We start from the raw sequence: 21759 nt of genomic DNA on the forward strand, positions 1-21759 counted from the left end.
AGGCAAAGGGTTTTATTCCCGCTACTTTCTGATCCCCAAGGCCAAGGGGGGCCTCAGGCCTATCCTCGACCTGCGAGAACTCAACAAATACCTCGTGAAGTTGAAGTTCCGCATGGTATCCCTGGGGACCATTATTCCATCCCTGGATCCGGGAGACTGGTACGCCGCCCTCGACATGCAGGACGCGTATTTCCACATTGCCATTTGGCCGCGCCACAGACGCTTTCTCCGCTTCGTTGTGGGGGCTCTTCATTATCAGTTTGCAGTCCTCCCATTCGGCCTGTCCACGGCCCCGAGGGTGTTTACAAAATGCATGGCAGTTGTCGTGGCGCATCTTCGGCGCAACCGTGTCCACGTGTTCCCTTATCTGGACGACTGGTTGATTCGGGGCACGTCGGAACAGCAGGTCAACAGCCATGTCCGCATGATCACCGCCATATTTGCAAGTCTGGGCCTCTTGATAAACACAGACAAGTCCACTCTGAGGCCCACGCAGAAGGTGGAATTTATCGGGGCCGTCTTGGATGCCACTGTGGGCAGGGCCTCGCTGCCTCTGCAACGGTTCCAGACCATGGCGGCGATCGTTCAACGTTTGCGGTCAGCCCCATTGACGTCAGTGAGGACATGTCTAACCCTGTTCGGCCACATGGCGGCGTGCACTTTTGTGACCGGCTACGCTCGGCTCCACATGAGGCCTCTCCAGCTGTGGCTTATCAGTCATTACAGGCCGGCAAGGCAACCTTTAGACATGTTAGTCACAATCCCCCAGAAGGTCTTGGATTCTCTCGGCTGGTGGTTAGACCAGTCCGTATTATGTGCGGGTCTTCCCTTTCACCCCTCTCAGCCATCGGTATCCCTGACAACGGATGCCTCAGATCTAGGCTGGAGGGCCCACCTCGGGACCCTGCGGACACAGGGCCTGTGGTCCCAGGAGGAGGTGGGGCTCCACATCAACATGCGGGAGTTGAGAGCGGTCCGCCTTGCTTGTCAAGCGTTTTGTCATCAGCTTCAGGGTCGTTGTGTCGCCGTGTTCACGGACAACACGACGACCATGTACTATATCAACAAGCAGGGCGGCACCAGGTCCTCCTCCCTGTGCCACGAGGCGATACGTCTCTGGGACTTTTGCGTAGCCCACTCCATTCACCTCAGGGCTTCCTTCCTCCCTGGAGTACGGAACACTCTGGCAGATCGATTGAGCAGATCCTTCCTGTCACACGAGTGGTCCCTTCGCCCGGACGTCGCTCTCTCCATTTTCCGGAGGTGGGGTTATCCCCGGGTGGACCTCTTCGCGTCCAAGGGGAACAGGAAGTGCCAAGCATTCTGCTCCTTTCAGGGCAGGGAGCCGGGGTCGATAGCGGATGCCTTCCTCATCCAGTGGTCGACCCACCTGTACTATGCATTTCCCCCGTTCCCTCTGGTCCACAAGGTCCTCCTGAAGGTGCGCAGGGACAGGGCTCTCGTGATCATGGTGGCCCCGGCGTGGCCCAGGCAGCACTGGTACACCATGCTGCTGGACTTGGCCATAGCCGACCCAGTTCCCCTGCCCCTTCATCCGGACCTGATTACCCAGGACCACGGGACCCTCTGTCACCCAGACCTGCAGTCGCTGCACCTAGCGGCGTGGCTCCTGCGTGGCTGACTGGTTCAGAGCTGCGCTGCTCTACACCTGTGAGAGAGGTGCTCTTGAGCAGCAGGAAACCGTCCACAAGAGCCACATATTCAGCGAAATGGAAGCGCTTCTCCTGTTGGTGCGTAGAGAGAAATCTCCGCCCTATGGAAGTTTCAGTTTCCGAAATCTTAGACTACGTTTTGTCCCTCAAAGGGCAAGGTCTGGCCTTATCGTCGTTGCGAGTCCACCTAGCAGCTATCTCCACCTTTCACCCGGGTGCGGACGGTCGCTCCGTTTTTTCTCACCCGACGGTGTCGAGATTCCTTAAAGGGCTGGAACGTTTATTCCCTAACGTCCGTCCCCCTGCTCCAACCTGGGATCTTAACCTGGTGTTGTCCCGGCTCATGGGACCCCCCTTTGAGCCGTTAGCTACTTGCTCCCTGCTCTACCTCTCTTGGAAAACGGCCTTTCTAGTGGCTATCACCTCAGCTCGACGGGTGTCGGAGCTCCGAGCTCTTGTGGTTGACCCCCCATATACGGTCTTCCACAAGGACAAGGTGCAGCTGAGGCCACACCCTGCTTTTCTGCCCAAGGTGGTCTCAGCCTTTCATGTCAACCAAGAGATTTTCCTTCCGGTTTTTTTCCCAAAACCTCACTCCTCAGGCAGGGAGCAGCAGCTCCACTCGCTGGATGTCCGTAGGGCTCTCGCGTTCTACATAGAGAGGACTAAGCCCTTCCGGAAATCCCCCCAACTTTTCGTGGCGGTAGCAGATCGTATGAAAGGTCTTCCTATCTCCTCCCAGAGGGTATCCTCTTGGGTTACGTCCTGTATCAGGACTTGTTATGACTTGGCCCATGTCCCTACGGGCCGTGTGACTGCACATTCTACCAGGGAGCAGGCGTCGTCGCTGGCTTTCCTCGCCCGTGTGCCCATCCAGGAAATCTGTCGGGCAGCGACCTGGTCATCGGTCCACACCTTTGCTTCCCACTACGCCCTGGTCCAGCAGTCGAGGGAGGATGCGGCCTTCGGAACTGCAGTGCTCCGTGCCGCGACTTCTCACTCCGACCCCACCGCCTAGGTATGGCTTGGGAGTCACCTACCTGGAATGGATGTGAGCAATCACTCGAAGAAGAAAAGACGGTTACTCACCTTTGTAACTGTTGTTCTTCGAGATGTGTTGCTCACATCCATTCCACACCCGCCCTCCTTCCCCACTGTCGGAGTAGCCGGCAAGAAGGAACTGAGGAGCGGGCGGGCCGGCAGGGGTATATATAGAGCGCCATGGCGGCGCCACTCTAGGGGGCGACCTGCCGGCCCACTGGAGTTGCTAGGGTAAAAAAGTTTCCGACGAACGTGCACGCGCGGCGCGCACACCTACCTGGAATGGATGTGAGCAACACATCTCGAAGAACAACAGTTACAAAGGTGAGTAACCGTCTTTTATTACAGACTGTACTAAAGGTATTGGTATATTGGAGTTGGAGGAATAATTTCCATCTTGGGTAGACACCTCTGTGCTAGCTCTGATTGTGTTAATACACTCTAAATAGCTGTATTAGCTGCAACTGCCCGGGGTGTTGGAGCGGCTAGCTCCCCTGAGTATGTACCTGGGTTTCAAACAGGACTGTACTTGGGATAGCTAACCTGTCTTGCTGCTCGTGCAGCAGCAGCAGCAACTATGCTGCTGCCTTTAACACACTAGCTCAGTCAGAGGGAGGGTGGATACATCTACCCAATCTAGAAATGAAACCTCTAGCTCTACTGTAGTCTCCTCAGTGGCGTGTGTGCAATCTGACTCAGCTGAAGCAGCAGGCATCATTGTGCAGCAAGGAATGTGTTTACTGCTCCACCTCTCACAAGGGTGTACCAAGTGTTCCTTTCTCCATCTGGTGGGTGAGGAGGAAAGGAGAACCCAAGGTCCTGCTGTTTCCATGCTTCTTTGGGGTTGGTTTTTCAATAGGAATCCCTAGCAAGGAGCAGTCTACACTTAAGGGAGGACTGCAGTTGTGGCTGAATTCTGCTGTCTCTCTTAACATGCAGTCCTACCTGGAGAAGCTACATTTTGATGCATGTGTGTGTTATATACAGGTACCTGCTGCATAGCCATCCAACACAAGAAACACATAAGTGGGTCTGGAAAGAAGGAACTGCATGATTTTTAGTGTGATAATCAGGGATAAAGGATCATACTATAAGACACTGTGATATCTAAACATCAATTTGATGGCAAGTTGGGACAATGTTAATCTAATATATTTTGTTGTTTTTTCAGAGTGTTTTAGAAATTAAGGTTGTGCACAATGGATACACTGACCCAAACAATTTAAAATTTGATGAAATTAAAGTCTTGGGAGTTGACAGAGTACCTTTAGCTGTTACAGTAAAACAAAATGGTGTGACCATTCCATCTCTCCATAATATCAACTACAGTGCTACAAAAAAGGTAAGCAGCTAATTCAAGGGTATTAAGCCATCTGCTGAATAATGTAACTTTTCTTCCATAAACTTGGCATTGAATCAGATCACAGTTGCAATATTAAGTCCTATATTTTTTAATAAATACAATAATGTGCCGCTAGAAATAATTGCCTTGTGAAATCAAACAACCTGGAATTGTTGTATGATGTAAATGACACACAATGTAATCAAACATGGTTTCAATGTGACAAAATAAAAAAGCAAGACAATATGACAGAGCGTATGTGCAATGTGGCTAAGTTATTGCTGCAGTAAAACCCTTAATCTTTGGTAATTCCAAACTCTGAGTGCTTGATTTTTTTTTCAACCCTCCTAAAAGCTTATTTAAGCCCTAAGAGAACCGAGAGGGAATATAGTATCTTCAACAAGTACTTACTGAGAAGTTAGATGATTCTGTTCTTGCCACCCATTTCTTTTCTCCTCCCTGCCCCTGCCCGTGTATAATTATTAACCTTTTTTGTTGTGTTATGTCAAATATAGGCTATATGCAGTTCAAGGCAAAGACCCCATCTCTATGGGTTAAATCTTGTCTCCACTGAAGCCATTGGCAAAACTCCCAATGGGCCATGATATGACCTTGCATGTTTTTGTGAAATATCCAACACATTTCTTCTTATTAAAATAATAAAAAGATTTCTCAGGACTAAAAAACCTCCCCTGTGACTCTATCATGTATATAATTATGAGGAAGAAGTCAGTATTAACTGTAAATCATAATTGAGTCAATCACTCCTAAATGCAATTGAAACAAATGCTGATGATCATGATGGCCTTCCAGACACGTTCCTCTGGACTGCCTTTCAAATATAAACATACCTCCTGTAGCTGCTTTTAGGGTGTCACTCTTCTGATGGAAAAATGCAAGGTTATTCCCACCCCAAGCCTCTTCCCCAGGCTTTCTACAAAACTGTATCCTTTATAAAGTCTCACGCCTTTCTGCCTTGCACCTGAAACATACCAAAAAAATCTATTGTATTTAGCTGTGCTCTCATTCCTTGGATGGGAAAGTGGGAATTCCTGTGCACAGGTGAAATCAAAATGGACTCCAAGCTTATAAAAAGAAAGAGCAGGATTCTGATCTTTACAGCGTCCCTGGGAAGCCCATAGATTGGAATTCAGTGTTAAAATATGTCACAGATAAATTGTTTCAAATCTGAATTAGGGGAAGAAGACAAAAAGAAGAAACTATCTAATAGGTAGTGTGAGAGCTGAAAAATGCAATAGGCTCAGGTAGATTTGTTGTTGTTTTTTGTTTCCTTTCAAAGCTGCTGCATATTACCGGGCTTCAGCTTGAACTAGGGAAACCCTACTCAGTGGACTGGTCTTCAGTGGTTGAAGACAATGAGAAATTTAACTGTTATCCTGACTCGGGTGCATCAGAAGAAAATTGTACTGCTCGTGGCTGTATCTGGGAGGTAAGCAGAAATGATTTGTGTGATGCAAGAATAAGGACTTTTCTTTAATGACACTAATTTAATTTATCTAAACTAAAAGAGTTGCTGGCTAGGGTTTTTAGGTATTTGATTAGCTTGCAGAATTGTTTTAGCAACACAACAAAATGTTTGAGAGATGAAAATAAGTATGACTCTGTGGATCAAGGTTGCCACACATTTTGGACATTGCTTCTCAGGGGATCACTTAGCAGCTTGCTTATGCATGGCAGGCAGAATTAATCATCCTTACCACTATAACCATCACCACCACTACTGGAGCTCAGGCATTTGACATTTTGCCACTGGGCTCTTTTTCCTGATCTGAAAAGAACAGACCAAAATAGGAAATTGGCTGACATCAGCATCCCCAGAGCTGGGTCTTGAGCAACTCCTAAGATGTGAACCTCAAGTTTCTACACTTAGTACCATCAGGACTGGCGCTAGGACCGTCTGCAGGCACCACTGCGGCAGCTCCACCAGAGCCGCGGACCAGCGGACCCTCCGCAGGCACGACTGCGTAGGTCCACCGAAGCCGCCTGCCACCCCCTCTGGCAAAACGCCGCCCACTAATAATCCTGGCGCCCTAGGCGATTGACTAGGCCACCTAAATGCAAGCGCCGGCCTTGAGTACCGTCTCAAGTGTCACTTCATCTCTATTCTATTTTTCTCTCTTTCCCATCCTTCTCTTTAGCTGTTTGATTCTAAGCTTGGTTAGGATAAGGAGGACAATGATAATCTGTGAATCAGGCAAAGATTTCACTTGATTCTAATGGAAGTAAGATTGAGTCCTCAGTGCAAAGATCTTCTTGGTATGCTCAGTCAATAAATTAGTAGGTAAATAGGCGAATTCTCAGCTATTTCCTCCTGAACAATAAAAGGCACTTCTCAACATTTAGGGCTTCTTGGTACATGCTTGTTTTCACCTCTCAAACCCTGCTTGATTGTACACCTGTTCAGAGGAAGTTGCAAGGGTTTTTGCTGTCATCGTAATTTTTCTTTATAATGGTGAGAAAAAGTGTATTTTTTCCCCTGTCCATGTATTCAATAAAAGATGGGCTTTCAGATGGAGAAAAAACCCCTGGGCATACACAAAGCATGAACAAAATCTCACTCTGAAAATGAAAATACCAGAAAAACCCAAGGAAATTGACAGGTGGATGTAGAATAGTGACCGCTAAGCACTGGCATTAAATGCAGTGTTCCTTACCACTGCCAATATAATAGAATTTTATGAACAAGTGAGAGATGCTTCTATTAAAATACACTTAAGAAAAGGAAAGATAAAGTTATCAAGCGCTGTTGGTTTTTAAATGTAAATAAGTGATGACAAATCATAATAAATCCCAGGGAGTTCTTTTTGTCATATTTCTAAACCTACTTAAATACTCTGCATTGAAATTGTCAAGTCAAATGCTGTATGTCTGTGTAATTTTAATGGGATGTCCTCCTCCAAGGGACACCACTGTAATGACCGAAAGTTGTCTCTGATCTTAATTGCATAAATCATTGTGTTCTTTGTTAGGATTTGTTTTCACACTGTTTAGCATTGTTGCAGTGACCTTTCCAACCAGTTGCTCATGTAATGAGTTACCTGTTAAAAATGGGACTTTTCTGGAATTGTCTTTTAAAATGAATGATCTCATGTACTGTTTTCTAATCTGCAATATATTTTTCAGGTTGCCTCTAACTCCCTTGTACCATCATGTTACTACCCAAGTAGTTATGGTTATTCTGTCAGTAACATTCAAAACACCGCTTCAGGTCTTACTGCTGACCTCTCCAGAGATCCTAGTATCCCTGACCGCTATGGGGATCGTTCTCCCCCTATCAACACACTTCGCTTGGAAGTAAAATATCACGACGACAACATGTTGCAGTTCAAGGTAATTTCAGTCTGAATCTATTAGGACAACCGATGATGAGATTAGTGATAATTTTTCATTTTTAGTGAGCTAGAATGTTACTAGGCCATACATGGCTTCAGAAGAGAGTAGGGGAGAGTAAGAATTGACCCATCTTTTGAATGGCTTATGTAAAGGCCACCACAGTTGAAGCCCTGTTGCTCAGGGGTTTCCCCTCAGATGCATCTTTCTGGGAGCAACTACACATCTGACTCCTTCTAGAGAAGTGGCTCTCAACCTTTCCAGACTAATGTTCCCCTTTCAGGAGTCTGATTTGTCTTGCACACTCCCAAGTTCCACCTCACTTAAAATTTACTTGCTTTCAAAATCAGACATACAAACACAAAAGTGTCACAGCACACTAGTATTGAAGAATTGCTTACTTTCTCATTTTACTGTATAATTCTAATATAAATCAGTTGGAATAGAAATATTGTACACCTCTACCCCGATATAACGCGGTCCTTGGGAGACGACAAATCTCACCGTGTTATAGGTGAGACCGCGTTATATCAAACTTGCTTTGCCCCCGTTCCTTGTTCCCTGACTGCCCCCTCCAGAGACCCCCATCCCTAATCACCCCCAGGATCCCACCCTTTACACAACCCCTCTGTCTCCTGACTGCTCCGACCCCTATGCACCCCTCCCACCCCCGACAGGCACTCAGCGGCAGCAGCAGGAAGTGGAGCAGCGTTGACTGAGTCCGCTCCACCCTTCCAGCTCCCAGCCACGTCGCTCCGCTTCCTGCCATTGGTGAGTACGGAGACATTGGGGAAAGTATGCCCCCCCCCCGTACTCACCTGCGGTGGGAAGCAGAGCGACACGACCCCAGCCTGATCCGCTTTCCTTGCCCTGGCAGCAGCCGTATCATTGAGGGGGCGGCTGGGTAAAGGCCCTGCACTCACCTGCAGCAGGAATTGGAGCGCCATGGCTGGGAGCTGGCGGAGTGGAGCTGGCTGGGGCTGGAATGCTCCACTTTTCACCACTGGTGAGTGCAGGGAGGTTGGGGAAAGGATGCCCTCAGAACTCATCGGTGGAGGGAAGCGGACTGACATGGCCCCAGCCCACTACACTCTGCCACCTCCCAGCTGCGGCTCTTCACTTCCCACCGCAGGTGAGTGCAGGGAGGTTGGGGAAAGGATGCCCCTTATACTCAGCTGTGACTGGAAGCAGAGCGCTGCGGCTGGGAGTTGGTGGAGTGGAGTGGTCTGGGGCTGGGCTGCTCCGCTTCTGCCGCTGCTAGTGAGTGCGGTGGGGAACCCTTCTTCCAAGCTCCCTCCCCCGAGTGACACGGCTGGGACTGGAGTGAGGGAAGCAGAGCAGGCTGGTCCCGGCACCCCGCTAATCCCCCGGGCCACTCTGGGACTACGGGGCCCCCAAAAGTGCCCTACCACAGCTCCTGCCCCCCAGACCCTGGGGGGGAGGGAACCCCTAACTGCCCCCGATACCCTCTGTCCCTTTTCAAACACCTCTGCCCCGGCCTGCCCCAACACCATTAACATGTTACTCAGAGCAGCGTGTCAGAGCTTTACTGTGTTGTATGCGAACCCCGCGTTCTATCGGGGTAGAGGTGTACTTACATTTCAGTGTACAGTATATAGAGCAGTATAAACATGTCATTGTCTGTATGAAATTTTATTTTGTACTGATTTGGTTAATGCTTTTTATGTAGCCTGTTGTAAAACTAGGCAAATATCTAGAAAAGTTGATGTCCCACCTGGAAGAACTCTGCGTACCCGCAGGGGTACGCTAACCTTTGTTGAGAGCCGCTGTTCTAGAGACTATTTCATTTTATTATTCAAAGAGAGTGATCACTTTTTCTGCAAACTGCTAAAGATGGCTTGCTGTGCAAATAAGTGGATAACACTGCTTTGTTTCATACTCTTGCAGTAGCATGACACACTGATTACTGAGCAATTAGACCTATTCCATATGTAATGTCACATCACATTGTGTCCCATGTCTGACATATTGAATATTAGAAGTGGTGTGAGGTTCCAGTGTGCTTATTCTCACCTCTTTGGGGTTTTTTAAATCTATGATCTCTTTTTACAGACAGCTCAGCGTGTCAGTTGAGCTACCTAAGTTTCAACAAACACAAATGATGAACATAGATGTGCAGGGTTTTATTGAAGCTCTGAGGTAAAAATTGATGAGGAACCAGTTCAAGGTGTGACAAATCAGCCTCCACAGCTATAACTCTCATAAGGTGCCTCAGAGATGGCTCCTATTTGTTTTCCTTATAAAGGAGACAGGGATTGAGAGTGGACTCCTGTACATTATGTAAGGTGTACAAGAGCTTGTGCAAGGAGTCTGCAGCCACTTACTTTTCACAATTCAACCACTTGTACGGCATCGTCTTCCTTAGCTGAACATTCTACTAGCTTAATTCTATGTAAACAATTACAATAATTACCAGTTATATACAAATATATATTCAAAATATAGCAAAAAGAAAACAGTATAAATAGTTGAAGCAATATATAAGTTATAACAGCTGCATGTCAGAGCTTGCATAACAGATGTTTGGATGTTTTATGGCCAAGAGTGGTATCAGTTTTGACATTTTGGGAGTGAGTCACTAGTTTACAGGAAGCAGAAGCCTCCTGGAATTAGCCTTACATTTCATTTAATAACATATGTAACCAAAATATCAGCAGATATTATTGCAATTTCCAAGCATGATGGGCATAAAAATAATTGTAAGTACCTTTTAATATTCAGTTAACAAAGAAGGCAAATTGTAATAAACCAATATTATAAGAATTAATTAGAATACCTTTACTAATAATAATTAATAATCTCTATAGAGGTCTCTCTCTTACACTGCCCTAATACTCTTAGTGAGTTAAGCCTGAAATCTTAAGCTGATAATTAACTATCATTGATTCTTTTTGCAGAAATGTCCTGCTAATATGCTTTATTCCACGATCAAAAGCTACTTCCCACTTCCCCAGTCCTCCCACTATCCAATACCTAGGAGCCAAAACCTTCAGACTGGCCCCTGACATCTTCTACAATGCACTTATTTAAGGCCAGTGCAGAAATTTTCTGGCATATTGAAAACTAAAAATATAGAGGCAGCATAAATAAATGGAATTTAACATCAAAATAAACAAGACAAAGGCTACTGTGCTGGTTGATTGTGTTTTTCATATGTAAATGAAGCGGCCACACATTGCCACAAAATCCAGGAAAAAATAGCCCCAGAATTAGGTCCTGTTTGTTGTACAGTACAGGGACCACAACTATAATGTTTGCTGTTACTTCCCCTATGATGATAACTTACATTCTTGAACATGACCACACGCACAAATAATTTTTCGCTATTTGACTAAGGAGAACTTGAAAAAAAAACAACAGTCGCAAGAAATAGGTCTTATGTATTACACTTTCAAGACTGCTGCCTTTCTTTTCACAGATTTATGATGCCAACAATAAGAGATATGAAGTTCCAGTACCACTATTCTTCCCTAGTACTCCAACAAGTACAGAAGCAGGTCGACTCTATGAAGTGACCATTAAGAACAATCCATTTGGTATTCAGATTCAGCGCAAACGCACTGGAACAATTATGTAAGTGAAATCTTGGTTTGCTATAGATGACATTTTTATTTTAACCTGTATGTTTGGTGGAAATCCCTAAATACTGGCTTAGCTTTGAATAGGCTGCATTTTGCTAAGCTGCCATGGTGTTACTGGTGAAAAGTATTTGATGTTAAATTAATTAACTTGATATGTTTCAGCAAGACCTATTTATTATTTTAGCATATTTCTCCATTGGAGTTGGAAATGTAAACAAAAAATAGAAGTGTATCTGTGGCACCTATAAATGTGGGACAGGCTGGTGGCCTTGAGTACAATCCCATATGAAACACTAGGTATGTAGCTAACGTGTCCTGTTGCTAGTATTGCTACTGCTACAGGACCGGCGCTAGGGGTTTGAGCGCCCTAGGCGGACGGCAATTTCGCCATCCCGCGTGCTGGTCCCGCGGTTCTGGTGGAGCTGCCGCAGTGGTGCCTGCGGAGGGTCCGGTGCCCCGTGGCTCCGGTGGAGCTGCCGCCGTGATGCCTGCGGGCGGTCTACTGGAGCCGCGCGAGCAGCCGACCATCTGCAGGCACGACTGCGGCAGCTCAACTGGAGCTGCAGAGCACCGGACACTTCGCAGGCACCACAAAGGCAGCTTCACTGGAGCCGCCTGCCCCCCCCCCCCGGCAAAATGGCACCCGCCATTTATTCTGGCGCCCTGGCGATTGCCTAGGCTGCCTAAATGGTAGCTCTGGCCCTGCTGCTGCACTTTTAGTTTTAACAAGCTAGCTTGATGAGAACTAGAACAGGTATGTCTATGTGAGCTGGAAATTACCCCTCAAGCTCCAGTGTAGACATATCCTTAGAGGGAACATTATTACATCCTCAAGAGCTTTCAGAGCAATTAATTCTCACTTAGAACTAAATCTGTTGCAAAATATCAAACTCATTCTCTGATCAAATTGAGAACAAAAAGAATGTGATTTACAGATGCTGATTCTGAGCTGATACCTAGCTTAAAGAGAGGCTATTCCACTGATGTTGGAGCTGTGGCTTAAACAAAATGAAGATAACTAAACATTCTACTTTGAATGACTGGTTGTTCTTGTGTACATTCCACTGCAGGTGTATGTGCACCCAATGCACTTGAGAACAAGACTTCTGCCAGCACTACCACTAGTCAGTTTGCATACCCCTGCCTTTTTCGTACATGGACCTGAGGCCATAAAAGGGACATGGCTGTCCCCCTCCCTCTTAGCTCCTTTGCACCATCTGTGGTGAGAGCTGGAGAGTTCCCTGTTGCTCTTGAGCCTCAGTTAGGCATCTGTGAAAGAGATTTTCTGATTTGTACATACAGTTCACTTCATATAGTGCCAAGTTAGTTAGTTAGCTGATGGTTTAAATCCAGGGGATTTTTGCATGGCAAAAAAAAAAAGCCAAAATATCTGTGGTCCACATGTACAGCTGTCACTGAGAGTTTCAAATGTTGCCTAAATTGTGTAGGAGAGGGACAAGTGGGGAACAAAAGTCCTATCTGAACCTCTTTCCCCACAAGGATGAAGAAACAAATGAATTCCTGTCTTAAAGTTAGTCTTCCTGAAAAGACAACATGTCCCTCTTAAAAGCCCGACCCTGACCACGAGAAAGCAGAGCATTCCTCTACAAAGAGTGCCTCTCTGGGTGCCATGGCTCCAAAGCCTATTTTGGAAGAGAAATGTAGATTCCTAGATTTAAGATGTAAGAAAGTTTAACAGATGAACTAAGAAAATGAAGAACAGAATGATTCCCCAATCATCTGTTCTCCCTTCTTTGAAGGCGGGAAATTAGTACGTTGCCTCTAGCTGCAGGATACATACATACTTTATGTGGCTAGGATGTATTGCCACATGAATTTCTAGTTCATGGTAGGCAATATGCACTACCAGGACATGGTGCTGCCCTTCAACCAAACACATGTCCTGAGGGTGTTTACCAAATGTATGGCAGTAGTGGCAGTTCATCTTCAACATTTAGGAGTTCGGATATTTCCTTATTTGGATGACTGGCAGTAAGGAAAGAGTTTGCTCTTAGGATGTCCAAGCCATGCTGGTGTGCATAGCAGGAAGAGCCACTTATCAATGAAATGGAAAAGGTTCTAAATCTGGACTGAGTCTCACTGGTTGTCACCAAATAATAGAGAGATTACGCATATATTAGATGTTACCCATATATTATTACCTGCTATATTTTAAATCTTATACTTGTTGCTATCAATGAAAACAGCATTTCTGGTAGCAGTCAGGTACCATCTGCCAAAAGGGAGTCTGAGCTTCAAGCACTGTTAGCCAAGCCCCCTTTAAAGACATTTCACAAAAACAAAGTTTCTTTTTGGCCACACCTTGTTTATGTTTGAAGTTCCACCTGAATCAGGTCATTCATCTGCCGGTGTTTTTTTCCAAAGGCTCACTCTCGTAAAGCCAAAGAGAGGCTTCATACTTTGTACATTCTTTTAGATTATTTCCTATACACTTTGTAGGAGTGCAGGGCAGCTGGTTAGAGAACTGTATATATCTCATTGGATTTCTGACTACATCAAACTCTGCTATTATCTAGCAAAGATTGCTCTCCCTCCGAGGATAATGGCCCATTCCACAAAGGTTCATTCCACTTCCTCAGTCTTCTTGAGTAACATACCAAGAGTGAATATATGCAAGGCAGCAACATGTTTACTAGCATATACCTCTTCCGGTCACTGGGCTATCACTCAAGCTTTCTGAGACGGTGCCAGTATTGGCCAGTCACTGTTGCAATCTCTCTTCAAGTGATCCAAAGACATTCTACTGCAGGTGACATTTGTGAACAATCACTTGGAGGAGAAAAAATGGTTACTTACCTATACGGTAACTATCCTTCTTCCTGTTGTGTTGTGCACATACATGTTCCACGACCCTTCCCCACTATTTAGAGTATTAGTTGGACAGTGGTATGAAGGAATGGAGAGGGAGTCAGTGGTCAAGCTCCTTTAAAGCCCTTGGCTCCTTGAATGAGGAAGGGAGGGTTGCATGTGCCACAAGTGGTACTGCTAGGATACATCTTTGATTTGATTGAATGTGGCGAATATACACTTTGAGCAGAATGCTTCTATTCACAATGCTGTTTAATGTTTTTATCAATGACCTGGAAAAAACCATAAAATTGTCACTGACAAAGTTTGCAGATGCCACAAAAATTGGGGGATTGTTAAATATCGAAGAGGACAGGTTCCTGACTCAGAGTGATCTGGTAAACCGAGCTTAAGCAAATGGACATTATAAAATGGATAAATGTAAATGTATATATCTAGGACCAAAGAACAAAGTCCATACTTACATGATACAAGATTCTATCCTAGGAAGCAGTGACTCTGAAACAGATTTGGGGTCATGGTGGGAAATCAGCTGAATAGGACTTCTCAGTGTGATGCTCTGGCTACAAGAGCTAATGCATTTCTGGGATGCATAAAGGAGAGGCTCTTGCCTAGGAGCAAATAATTATTTATTTTATTTCTATATTTGTGCCGGTACGACTGCTGCTGGAATACTGTGTCGAGTTCTGGTGCCCACAATTCAAGAAGGATTTTGTTAAACTGGAGAGGGTTCAGAGAAGAGCCACATGAATGATTTAAACGAATAGAGAACACACCGTATAGTGATAGACTCAAAGAGCTCCATCTGTTTAGCTTAACAAAGAGAAGGCCAAGGGGTGACTTGATTGCAATCTGTACATATCTACATAAGGAACAAATAGGTATAATGGGCTGTTCGAACTAGAAGAGAAAGATATAACACAATTAATTGCTGACGGTTGAAGCTAGACAAATTCAGACTGGGAAGTAAGGCATAGATATTTGACAGTGAGGGTAATTTACCATTGGGACAACTTACCAAGGGTCGTGGTGGATTCTCCATCATTGACAATTTTTAAACTAAGATTGCATGGTTCTCTAAAACAGATGCCCTAGGCATTATTTTGGGCAAGTTCTATGGCCTGTATTATACAGGAGGTCAGACTAGATTATCTCAATGTTTTTTTCTGATTTTGGAATCTTCTGAATCTATGAAAACTTTTTCTCCTGAGTAGCAGTACAAATTACACAAGAGACCCAAAATTTTCACAATTTGATTTGTGTTTGAAAGTTCAGGTGCTTATCCAAACCAACAAAACTGTCTTCAGCCTTGACTTCACAAATCATTCAAACCTTAATCATCAGCCTCTCTAACATCTCCTTTGTTTCCCCATATGTCATCATTATTAAGCATGCAATACACTGGGTTTAAAAACATCACTGAAATTGAAATTAATATATAGATTAATTAGAGTTTCCTTCAGTTCTAAGAAACTTCTTAATAGGTATTTAGTGTTCATTTTATCTAAATTCCAGAGTGTATTCAATAATACTCAACTTCCTTACACTCTGACACAGATAGTCTTCTAGCAGATTAAACAGTCACCCTGTGCTTCATTAAGAAAAGCAATTGCATGGCTACTACCTCAAATATTCTTGGTAACTTTCAAAATTCTCAGCAACTATTATTTGTGTATCTTTCCAGCTCTTTACTGATGATAATGGGATAATTCTCATTCTGTTTCAGTTGGGATTCTCAGGTACCTGGCTTCACTTTTAGCGACATGTTCATTCAGATTTCTACTCGTCTGCCATCACAGTATGTCTACGGCTTTGGTGAAACTGAACACACTACATTTCGGCGTGATATGAACTGGCAGACCTGGGGAATGTTCACCAAAGACCAGTCCCCTGGTGTAAGTAGAGATAAAATTTGAATTAGATTCTATTCTGAGCAGCAATTATGTTCTTAGTACACATAACTTAGAGATATTTTCCAGGGTGGTGATAGTATATTTTGTTTTAAAACAATGCAGACAGTAACACCGGTGTATGATATGCCCTGGTTACAGATATCATAATCATTACAACAAACCAAAACAAAGTTTATTAACAGTTAAGGTCCTATCAGGTAACCTGGGGTTTGGAAAAAAACCTCTCTTAAAACAGGTTATTCCATTTTGGAATAATTGCACTTTTCTGTGAAGCATCTTAATATTTACCACATCTGGAGATGGGATAGCAGGCTATATGGGTGACTGATCTTATCTGTTGTGTCAATTCCTATGTTTCTATGGTCTATGTTGGGTTCTACAAGAACTGAGCAGAGCTGGAGAACTATTTTAGACCAAACTTTTTGCCAGTTTTCTCTCCTCCTTCCCAAGTTCTGGAAACTTAACTTTTATTAACTTTTCATGGTGTGATGATAGCCTGTGGTTTTAATATTTCATAGAGACATGTCTTGGCAGCAGTTTTATCCACTTTTCAAATGTGGCTAGTGTAAAGAGGACAGGGAGAGGGAGAGCAACCCATAGACAATTACTCTCACACACATAGTTAAAATATATATTGGCCAGGTTTCCTGTGATGCTGGATGCTGAGAGGTCTCGTTGACTTTAATGGGAATTACGGGAGAGTGCCAAGCAATTCTGAAAGCACACATCAACCCCCGCAGGTGAAGTTGGGGCAGAAATGGCGAGGAAGATAAGCACAATGGTTCCACCTCCAAGAGTCATACGGGTTAGTACCAGGTCATGCAAGCCCAACATCCCCCCACTACACGGGCCATCCTGAGGCACCAAGACATCAGCAGGAAGAAGCAGGGAGCACGGAGAATGCAATTGTCACATCTCCCTGTGAGAGGGGCAGGTATTAGCTCAGATGGAACCAGCCTCATATCACTTTCAGGCTGCTCCTATAAATGTGACTAAATGCTGGAGGACTTCAAAATAATCCTGGGTGATCTTTTCTGGCTTAAGAGGGTACAAAAATGTCCAGTCTTCCAAGTTCATAGTCTGGGGCTGCTGCCCAAGCTGGTCCCGCTCCCTGAGAAGATGAAGTAGTATGCCCAGGTAGGGCTTCTGCCTGCCAAGAGAAAGAGAAGGAAGTGGGTCTATCTGGGGCCTCAAATGTAAATAGTAACTTCTATATATACACATATGTAAAATGACCTAAGACTGATCACTGACTCACCCTGACTTGTGTTTTTATGAAAAGTGTTTCAGTAATGAGAACTGTACGTTAATGTAATACACATCACATTGCAGTGGGAGCAATCACAACAAGTATTCCAGCAAGCCACAGTATGGAGAAATTTTTGTGAAGGAATTCTGTGAAACTGCTGAGATGAAAGTTCAGTGGATTAGCAAACTACATGACTTGACCCTTGAAAATGAGTGCTCCATAATCATTGGTTTTCTTGTTGTAAAGTGCTGAGCTGTCATTGTTAAACATGTGTGATAGGAAAATCCATGGGTGGATCATGTTATAGACTGTTACATGTTTCTCTCCTTTAGATGCTGCTTCATCAGTCTAGTCATTAAATACCTTGCTGTCTTCTATTTACATAGCTGTACTCTCGTGACCTTTACAATCACACCTAGAGAACTTTTTGTATAAAACAAAAATGTCAAAAGGCCAGTTGAATGTATCAGTACAATACAAGAAAAGTTTCTAAAAGATGAATATGGTGGGAAAGTTATTTTAGTAGAGTGGATTTATCAGTAATCATTTAGGAATATTAGACTGTTTACTTGCCAGTAGAATGTTCACAAATTATGTCAAGTATCAGAGGGGTAGCCGTGTTAGTCTGGATCTGTAAAAGCAGCAAAGAATCCTGTGGCACCTTGTCTGTTAGTCTCTGAGGTGCCACAGGATTCTTTGCTGCTTTCACAAATTATGTTCACCTCCAAAGTGAAACCATAATTTTTTTCTTCTTTTTGCAGTACAAACTGAATTCCTATGGTTTCCATCCCTTTTACATGGGCCTGGAAAATGATGGAAATGCTCATGGAGTCCTCTTGCTTACCAGTAATGCAATGGGTAAAAAAGAAAGAAAAACTTTCAGAAATAGTTTCCTCTATTGTGCACTTTCTCATAACAATAGTTTATTCAACTACTTGCTTCCTGAATGTATGCTCTGCATTTGCAGATGTCACATTCCAGCCAACCCCTGCTCTGACGTATCGCACTATTGGAGGAATTCTGGACTTTTACATGGTGTTGGGCCCAACGCCGGAGTTGGTTGTTCAGGAATACACTGCAGTAGGATTAATTATGTTGAAAGTTCTACAATCAATTGTATTTTTGTCCAGTTTTCCATATTACCATGATTAAATGTTTTCTTCCCCCCTATTTTATTGTTGTTAGCTGATTGGACGACCAGTCATGCCACCATACTGGTCTTTGGGATTCCAGTTATGCCGTTATGGATACCAAAATGACACTGAAGTCTCTGACCTTTATGAGGCAATGAAGGCAGCTCGGATACCTTATGTATGTTGTTTGCAGTTATAATTAGTGATGTTATTTGAATTCTCTAATCACAGATTTGTTCTCTAGGGAAAAAGAAATGAGAAATAATTTATAGAAATGAAACCACATACTGTACTGAAACGGTATTCTTTGTATGCTTTAAGCCCGTTTATGCCCTCTTCACAGATGATATTATCATTACACCAAACAAAAACAGAATTTAGTCCTATGAAGACCGACTCTTGCTACTCAACCTGGAAAGAAGTTACGGGAAAAGTCTGCATCATTTCTTGTCACCTTCGCATCACCTACAGTGTTGTCAACAGTGTTGATAAGAATGTCCAACATACCATAAGGCATTCTCTTCCATCGCCTACAGATTCTGAAGAGCAACACATTCTCTAACTTTATCCATATTTTGTCCTCATGCAGAACCTTAATAGTAGTTTCATATTCCTTGTATCCATGCATCTGGCTGTCACAGAGTAGGTTCATTTGGAAAATTATTCTTCCTTAACATTGCTAAGATTACTGTTAAGGTTTTGTGTAAGAGCAGAAGTTGGATGGAGTCCACAGTAGGTCATATCCCAGTACGGGCCACCATTTGTAATGATACGCTTTTTCAAGTAGTCTGCAAGGATGGAACCCACGTCTCTGGATCTAAAAGCACGAGCCTCTACTTTTTTAATTAAAGGACCAAGCACATTATCTTAGAGAGAGTAGCAAACTCATAAACCTCTATATGTGATCACTAGGGGATGCATCTTTTTTAAAAAAAACACATTGTGTGTTGTTGACTCCATTTACACTCTGTTGGTGGCTAGTGGTTTACTTCGACCTAATGTGTGGAAACTACAAGCTGCCCTGTCTTCACTATGAGTTTATCTAGTATTAGTTAACCTGAATTAGATAACTTGAGTTAAGAACACATCATATTGTCCAAGAGCAGACAAGACCTATAGTCAGATAAATAGCTACTGATGTTAGCCTGGTTTATACACTTCTTCTAGGGCAGGGAAGTTTATCCCAGGTGTCAGAGGGCTACAGCAGTTCATCTCCATTTATGTAGAGTCCTGACTTGTAACAACAACCCTGGTCAGTTTATTTACAGGATTATATAATTTTATAATTGGAGCTATACCTATCTCCTAGAACTGGAAGAGACCTTGAAAGGTCATCGAGTCCAGCCCCCTGCCTTCACTAGCAGGGCCAAGTACTGATTTTTGCCTCAGATCCCTAAGTGGTCCCCTCAAAGATTGGGCTCACAACCCTGGGTTTAGCAGACCAGTGCTCAAACCACTAAGCTATCCCTCCCCACCAAGATCGATCAAGATTGAATTCTTGATCTCAGGAATTAACAGCATAAACTACTGCTTAAGTTAAAGGACCATACAATTTTTCCACCATGTCACAATGTTACTATACCATTCTGTTTTCATGGCATTCTCCCTGCATGATATAGAGCTGCAATTTATATATCTCTTTACCTAACTTTATTAGCTGCTATAGAAGAACATTGTAAAAATATGTACGTAGAAAACGGTGCTTCCTTCAAATCTTAAATTGTACCTCTCTCTAAATATTTTGAGCCAACTTCTTCCTGGTGCAAATCCACTAAATGTATAGTATGGATGAATATATAGAACATACTGATGAATCTAGCCCAATGTCTTTGCTTTAAAATACAGTATTTTGCCTTTTTACTTTTGTTAAAGCCAGCACTTTTCTTACAATTAGGAAAACTAATTCTTAAAAAAATAAGAACCCCAGATGATAGCATTTGAACATTCTGAAGCTAATCCGGTCTGAATCAGACTTTCTTAAAGTTAATTACGCCCTTGACTTCTAAACTAATTTCTAAGGTTTTTTGTGTCTTGTGTTCACTTATTGCAGGATGTACAGTATACAGACATTGATTACATGGAGCGGAAGTTAGACTTTACTCTCAGCCCAAACTTTGCAGGACTTCCTGCTCTGATTAATCGAATAAAAGAAGAAGGAATGAGATTTGTCGCTATTCTGGTCAGTAGTTTGGTACTTTTTTCTTCACTTAGTATACTTCTAGACAGTGAAATACCAGAATTCACTGAATAAATTAAATAATGTACATATTTGCTTTCTTAAAATAATTGTAAAAGTGGATTGTCTCTGTATTTTAGGACCCACCAATCTCTGGCAATGAGACAAATGCTTATCCACCATTCACAAGAGGTGTGCAGGATGATGTCTTCATCAAGTGGCCTAACAGCCCTGAGATTGTCTGGGCAAAGGTACTATTGTGAGAACTACAGTTTAACAATGAGGAGTGGATTTCAAAGGCAAAAATGACTGTTCTGAATACATTGTATATTTTTTTAATTGAGGACTTTCTTATGGCTTTGCCCGCCACCTGTCTTGTTTAGGGTGTCTGTGGTAACTCTGGGAGAGATAATAGTGAGATGGTTTAGACTGTAGTGTGATCACTATAACAATGATCTTCAGCTGTATATCTTTTCTTAGGGGAGGGATGTGAATGTGCAGAGAAGGAATTATTTTGTACATTGCTAAATGTACGTACACTGCAAAACGTAACATTTTCTTGACAGTTGAGAGTACACTGCAAAGAGTATATTTTAAAAGCTATAGGAGGTCTCGCAAACTACATAAAAATCAATTCAATGTAGCTTAATTTCTTTTCTTCCCTCCTTTCTCTTTAGGTTTGGCCAGATTATCCTAATGTAGTAGTTAATGAGTCTGCAGATTTAGAAACACAGATCAAGGTATGTACACTTAACCCTTCCACTAATCTTCCCTTCAGCCCCCTCTCTCTCACAGTCTCTCCACCTCAGCCTACTCTACTTTGCTTCCTTCCTTCCCCTGTCCCTCTTCTCTCCTTCCCTTCTGTGAATGGTCTCCATTTCTTTGGCTTTCCAATTCGCTAATCCCTCCTGGGACACCCCCACACCACAGATTTTTTTTTAATAGGGCAAAAAATCATGGAACTAATATGATATTTCAAAAAGTCCCTTTGCTTTTGTGTTGTATCCTTCCTCCCACCCTTTGTCTTATGGACTTAAACTGTAAGATCTTCAGGGTGAGACTGTCTAGCACTCTATACACTGATAAAACCATGTTCCCAGTTGGTCTGTAAGGCTGTAAAACAAACTGTAAATAATAAACAATAGTTATAAAATGTATTTTATAAACTAATCATCCTACACCTACACTTCATATAAAAAAAGAAGAGTTGGATAATGAAATCTTACAAAATTGAGAGCATTGAACAGTGGTAGGATTGTCAACGAACACCATTGATAAACACACACACGCCCCAGCCATTCATATGAGGTAATCCCTAGTGTTCCTCACACTCCATTCATTTAGATTTTGGTTCCCCCAATTGTACTAATGCTGGATAAAATCCTATGGAAACATAGGGTAAAATCCTGGCTCCACTGAAACCAATGGCTTAGAATATGTCTGCGCTAGA

General features: G+C 43.3%; 1 protein-coding gene across 1 annotated transcript in view; it reads left to right on the top strand.

Annotated features, from left to right (window-relative positions):
- Nucleotides 1-21759, top strand: part of LOC115657624 (maltase-glucoamylase, intestinal-like) — a 181572-nt gene that overhangs the window by 128686 nt on the left and 31127 nt on the right. The window contains exons 48-58 of the mRNA XM_030575679.1: nucleotides 3888-4056; nucleotides 5357-5506; nucleotides 7201-7407; nucleotides 10847-11001; nucleotides 15565-15733; nucleotides 17762-17858; nucleotides 17968-18080; nucleotides 18186-18311; nucleotides 20184-20312; nucleotides 20450-20560; nucleotides 20987-21049. Of these exons, the coding sequence (XP_030431539.1) occupies nucleotides 3888-4056; nucleotides 5357-5506; nucleotides 7201-7407; nucleotides 10847-11001; nucleotides 15565-15733; nucleotides 17762-17858; nucleotides 17968-18080; nucleotides 18186-18311; nucleotides 20184-20312; nucleotides 20450-20560; nucleotides 20987-21049 (1489 nt within the window). The remainder of the gene's footprint in view (nucleotides 1-3887; nucleotides 4057-5356; nucleotides 5507-7200; nucleotides 7408-10846; nucleotides 11002-15564; nucleotides 15734-17761; nucleotides 17859-17967; nucleotides 18081-18185; nucleotides 18312-20183; nucleotides 20313-20449; nucleotides 20561-20986; nucleotides 21050-21759) is intronic.

The sequence above is a fragment of the Gopherus evgoodei genome, chromosome 9 (genome assembly GCF_007399415.2).
Source record: "Gopherus evgoodei ecotype Sinaloan lineage chromosome 9, rGopEvg1_v1.p, whole genome shotgun sequence".
Classification (NCBI taxonomy): domain Eukaryota; kingdom Metazoa; phylum Chordata; order Testudines; family Testudinidae; genus Gopherus; species Gopherus evgoodei.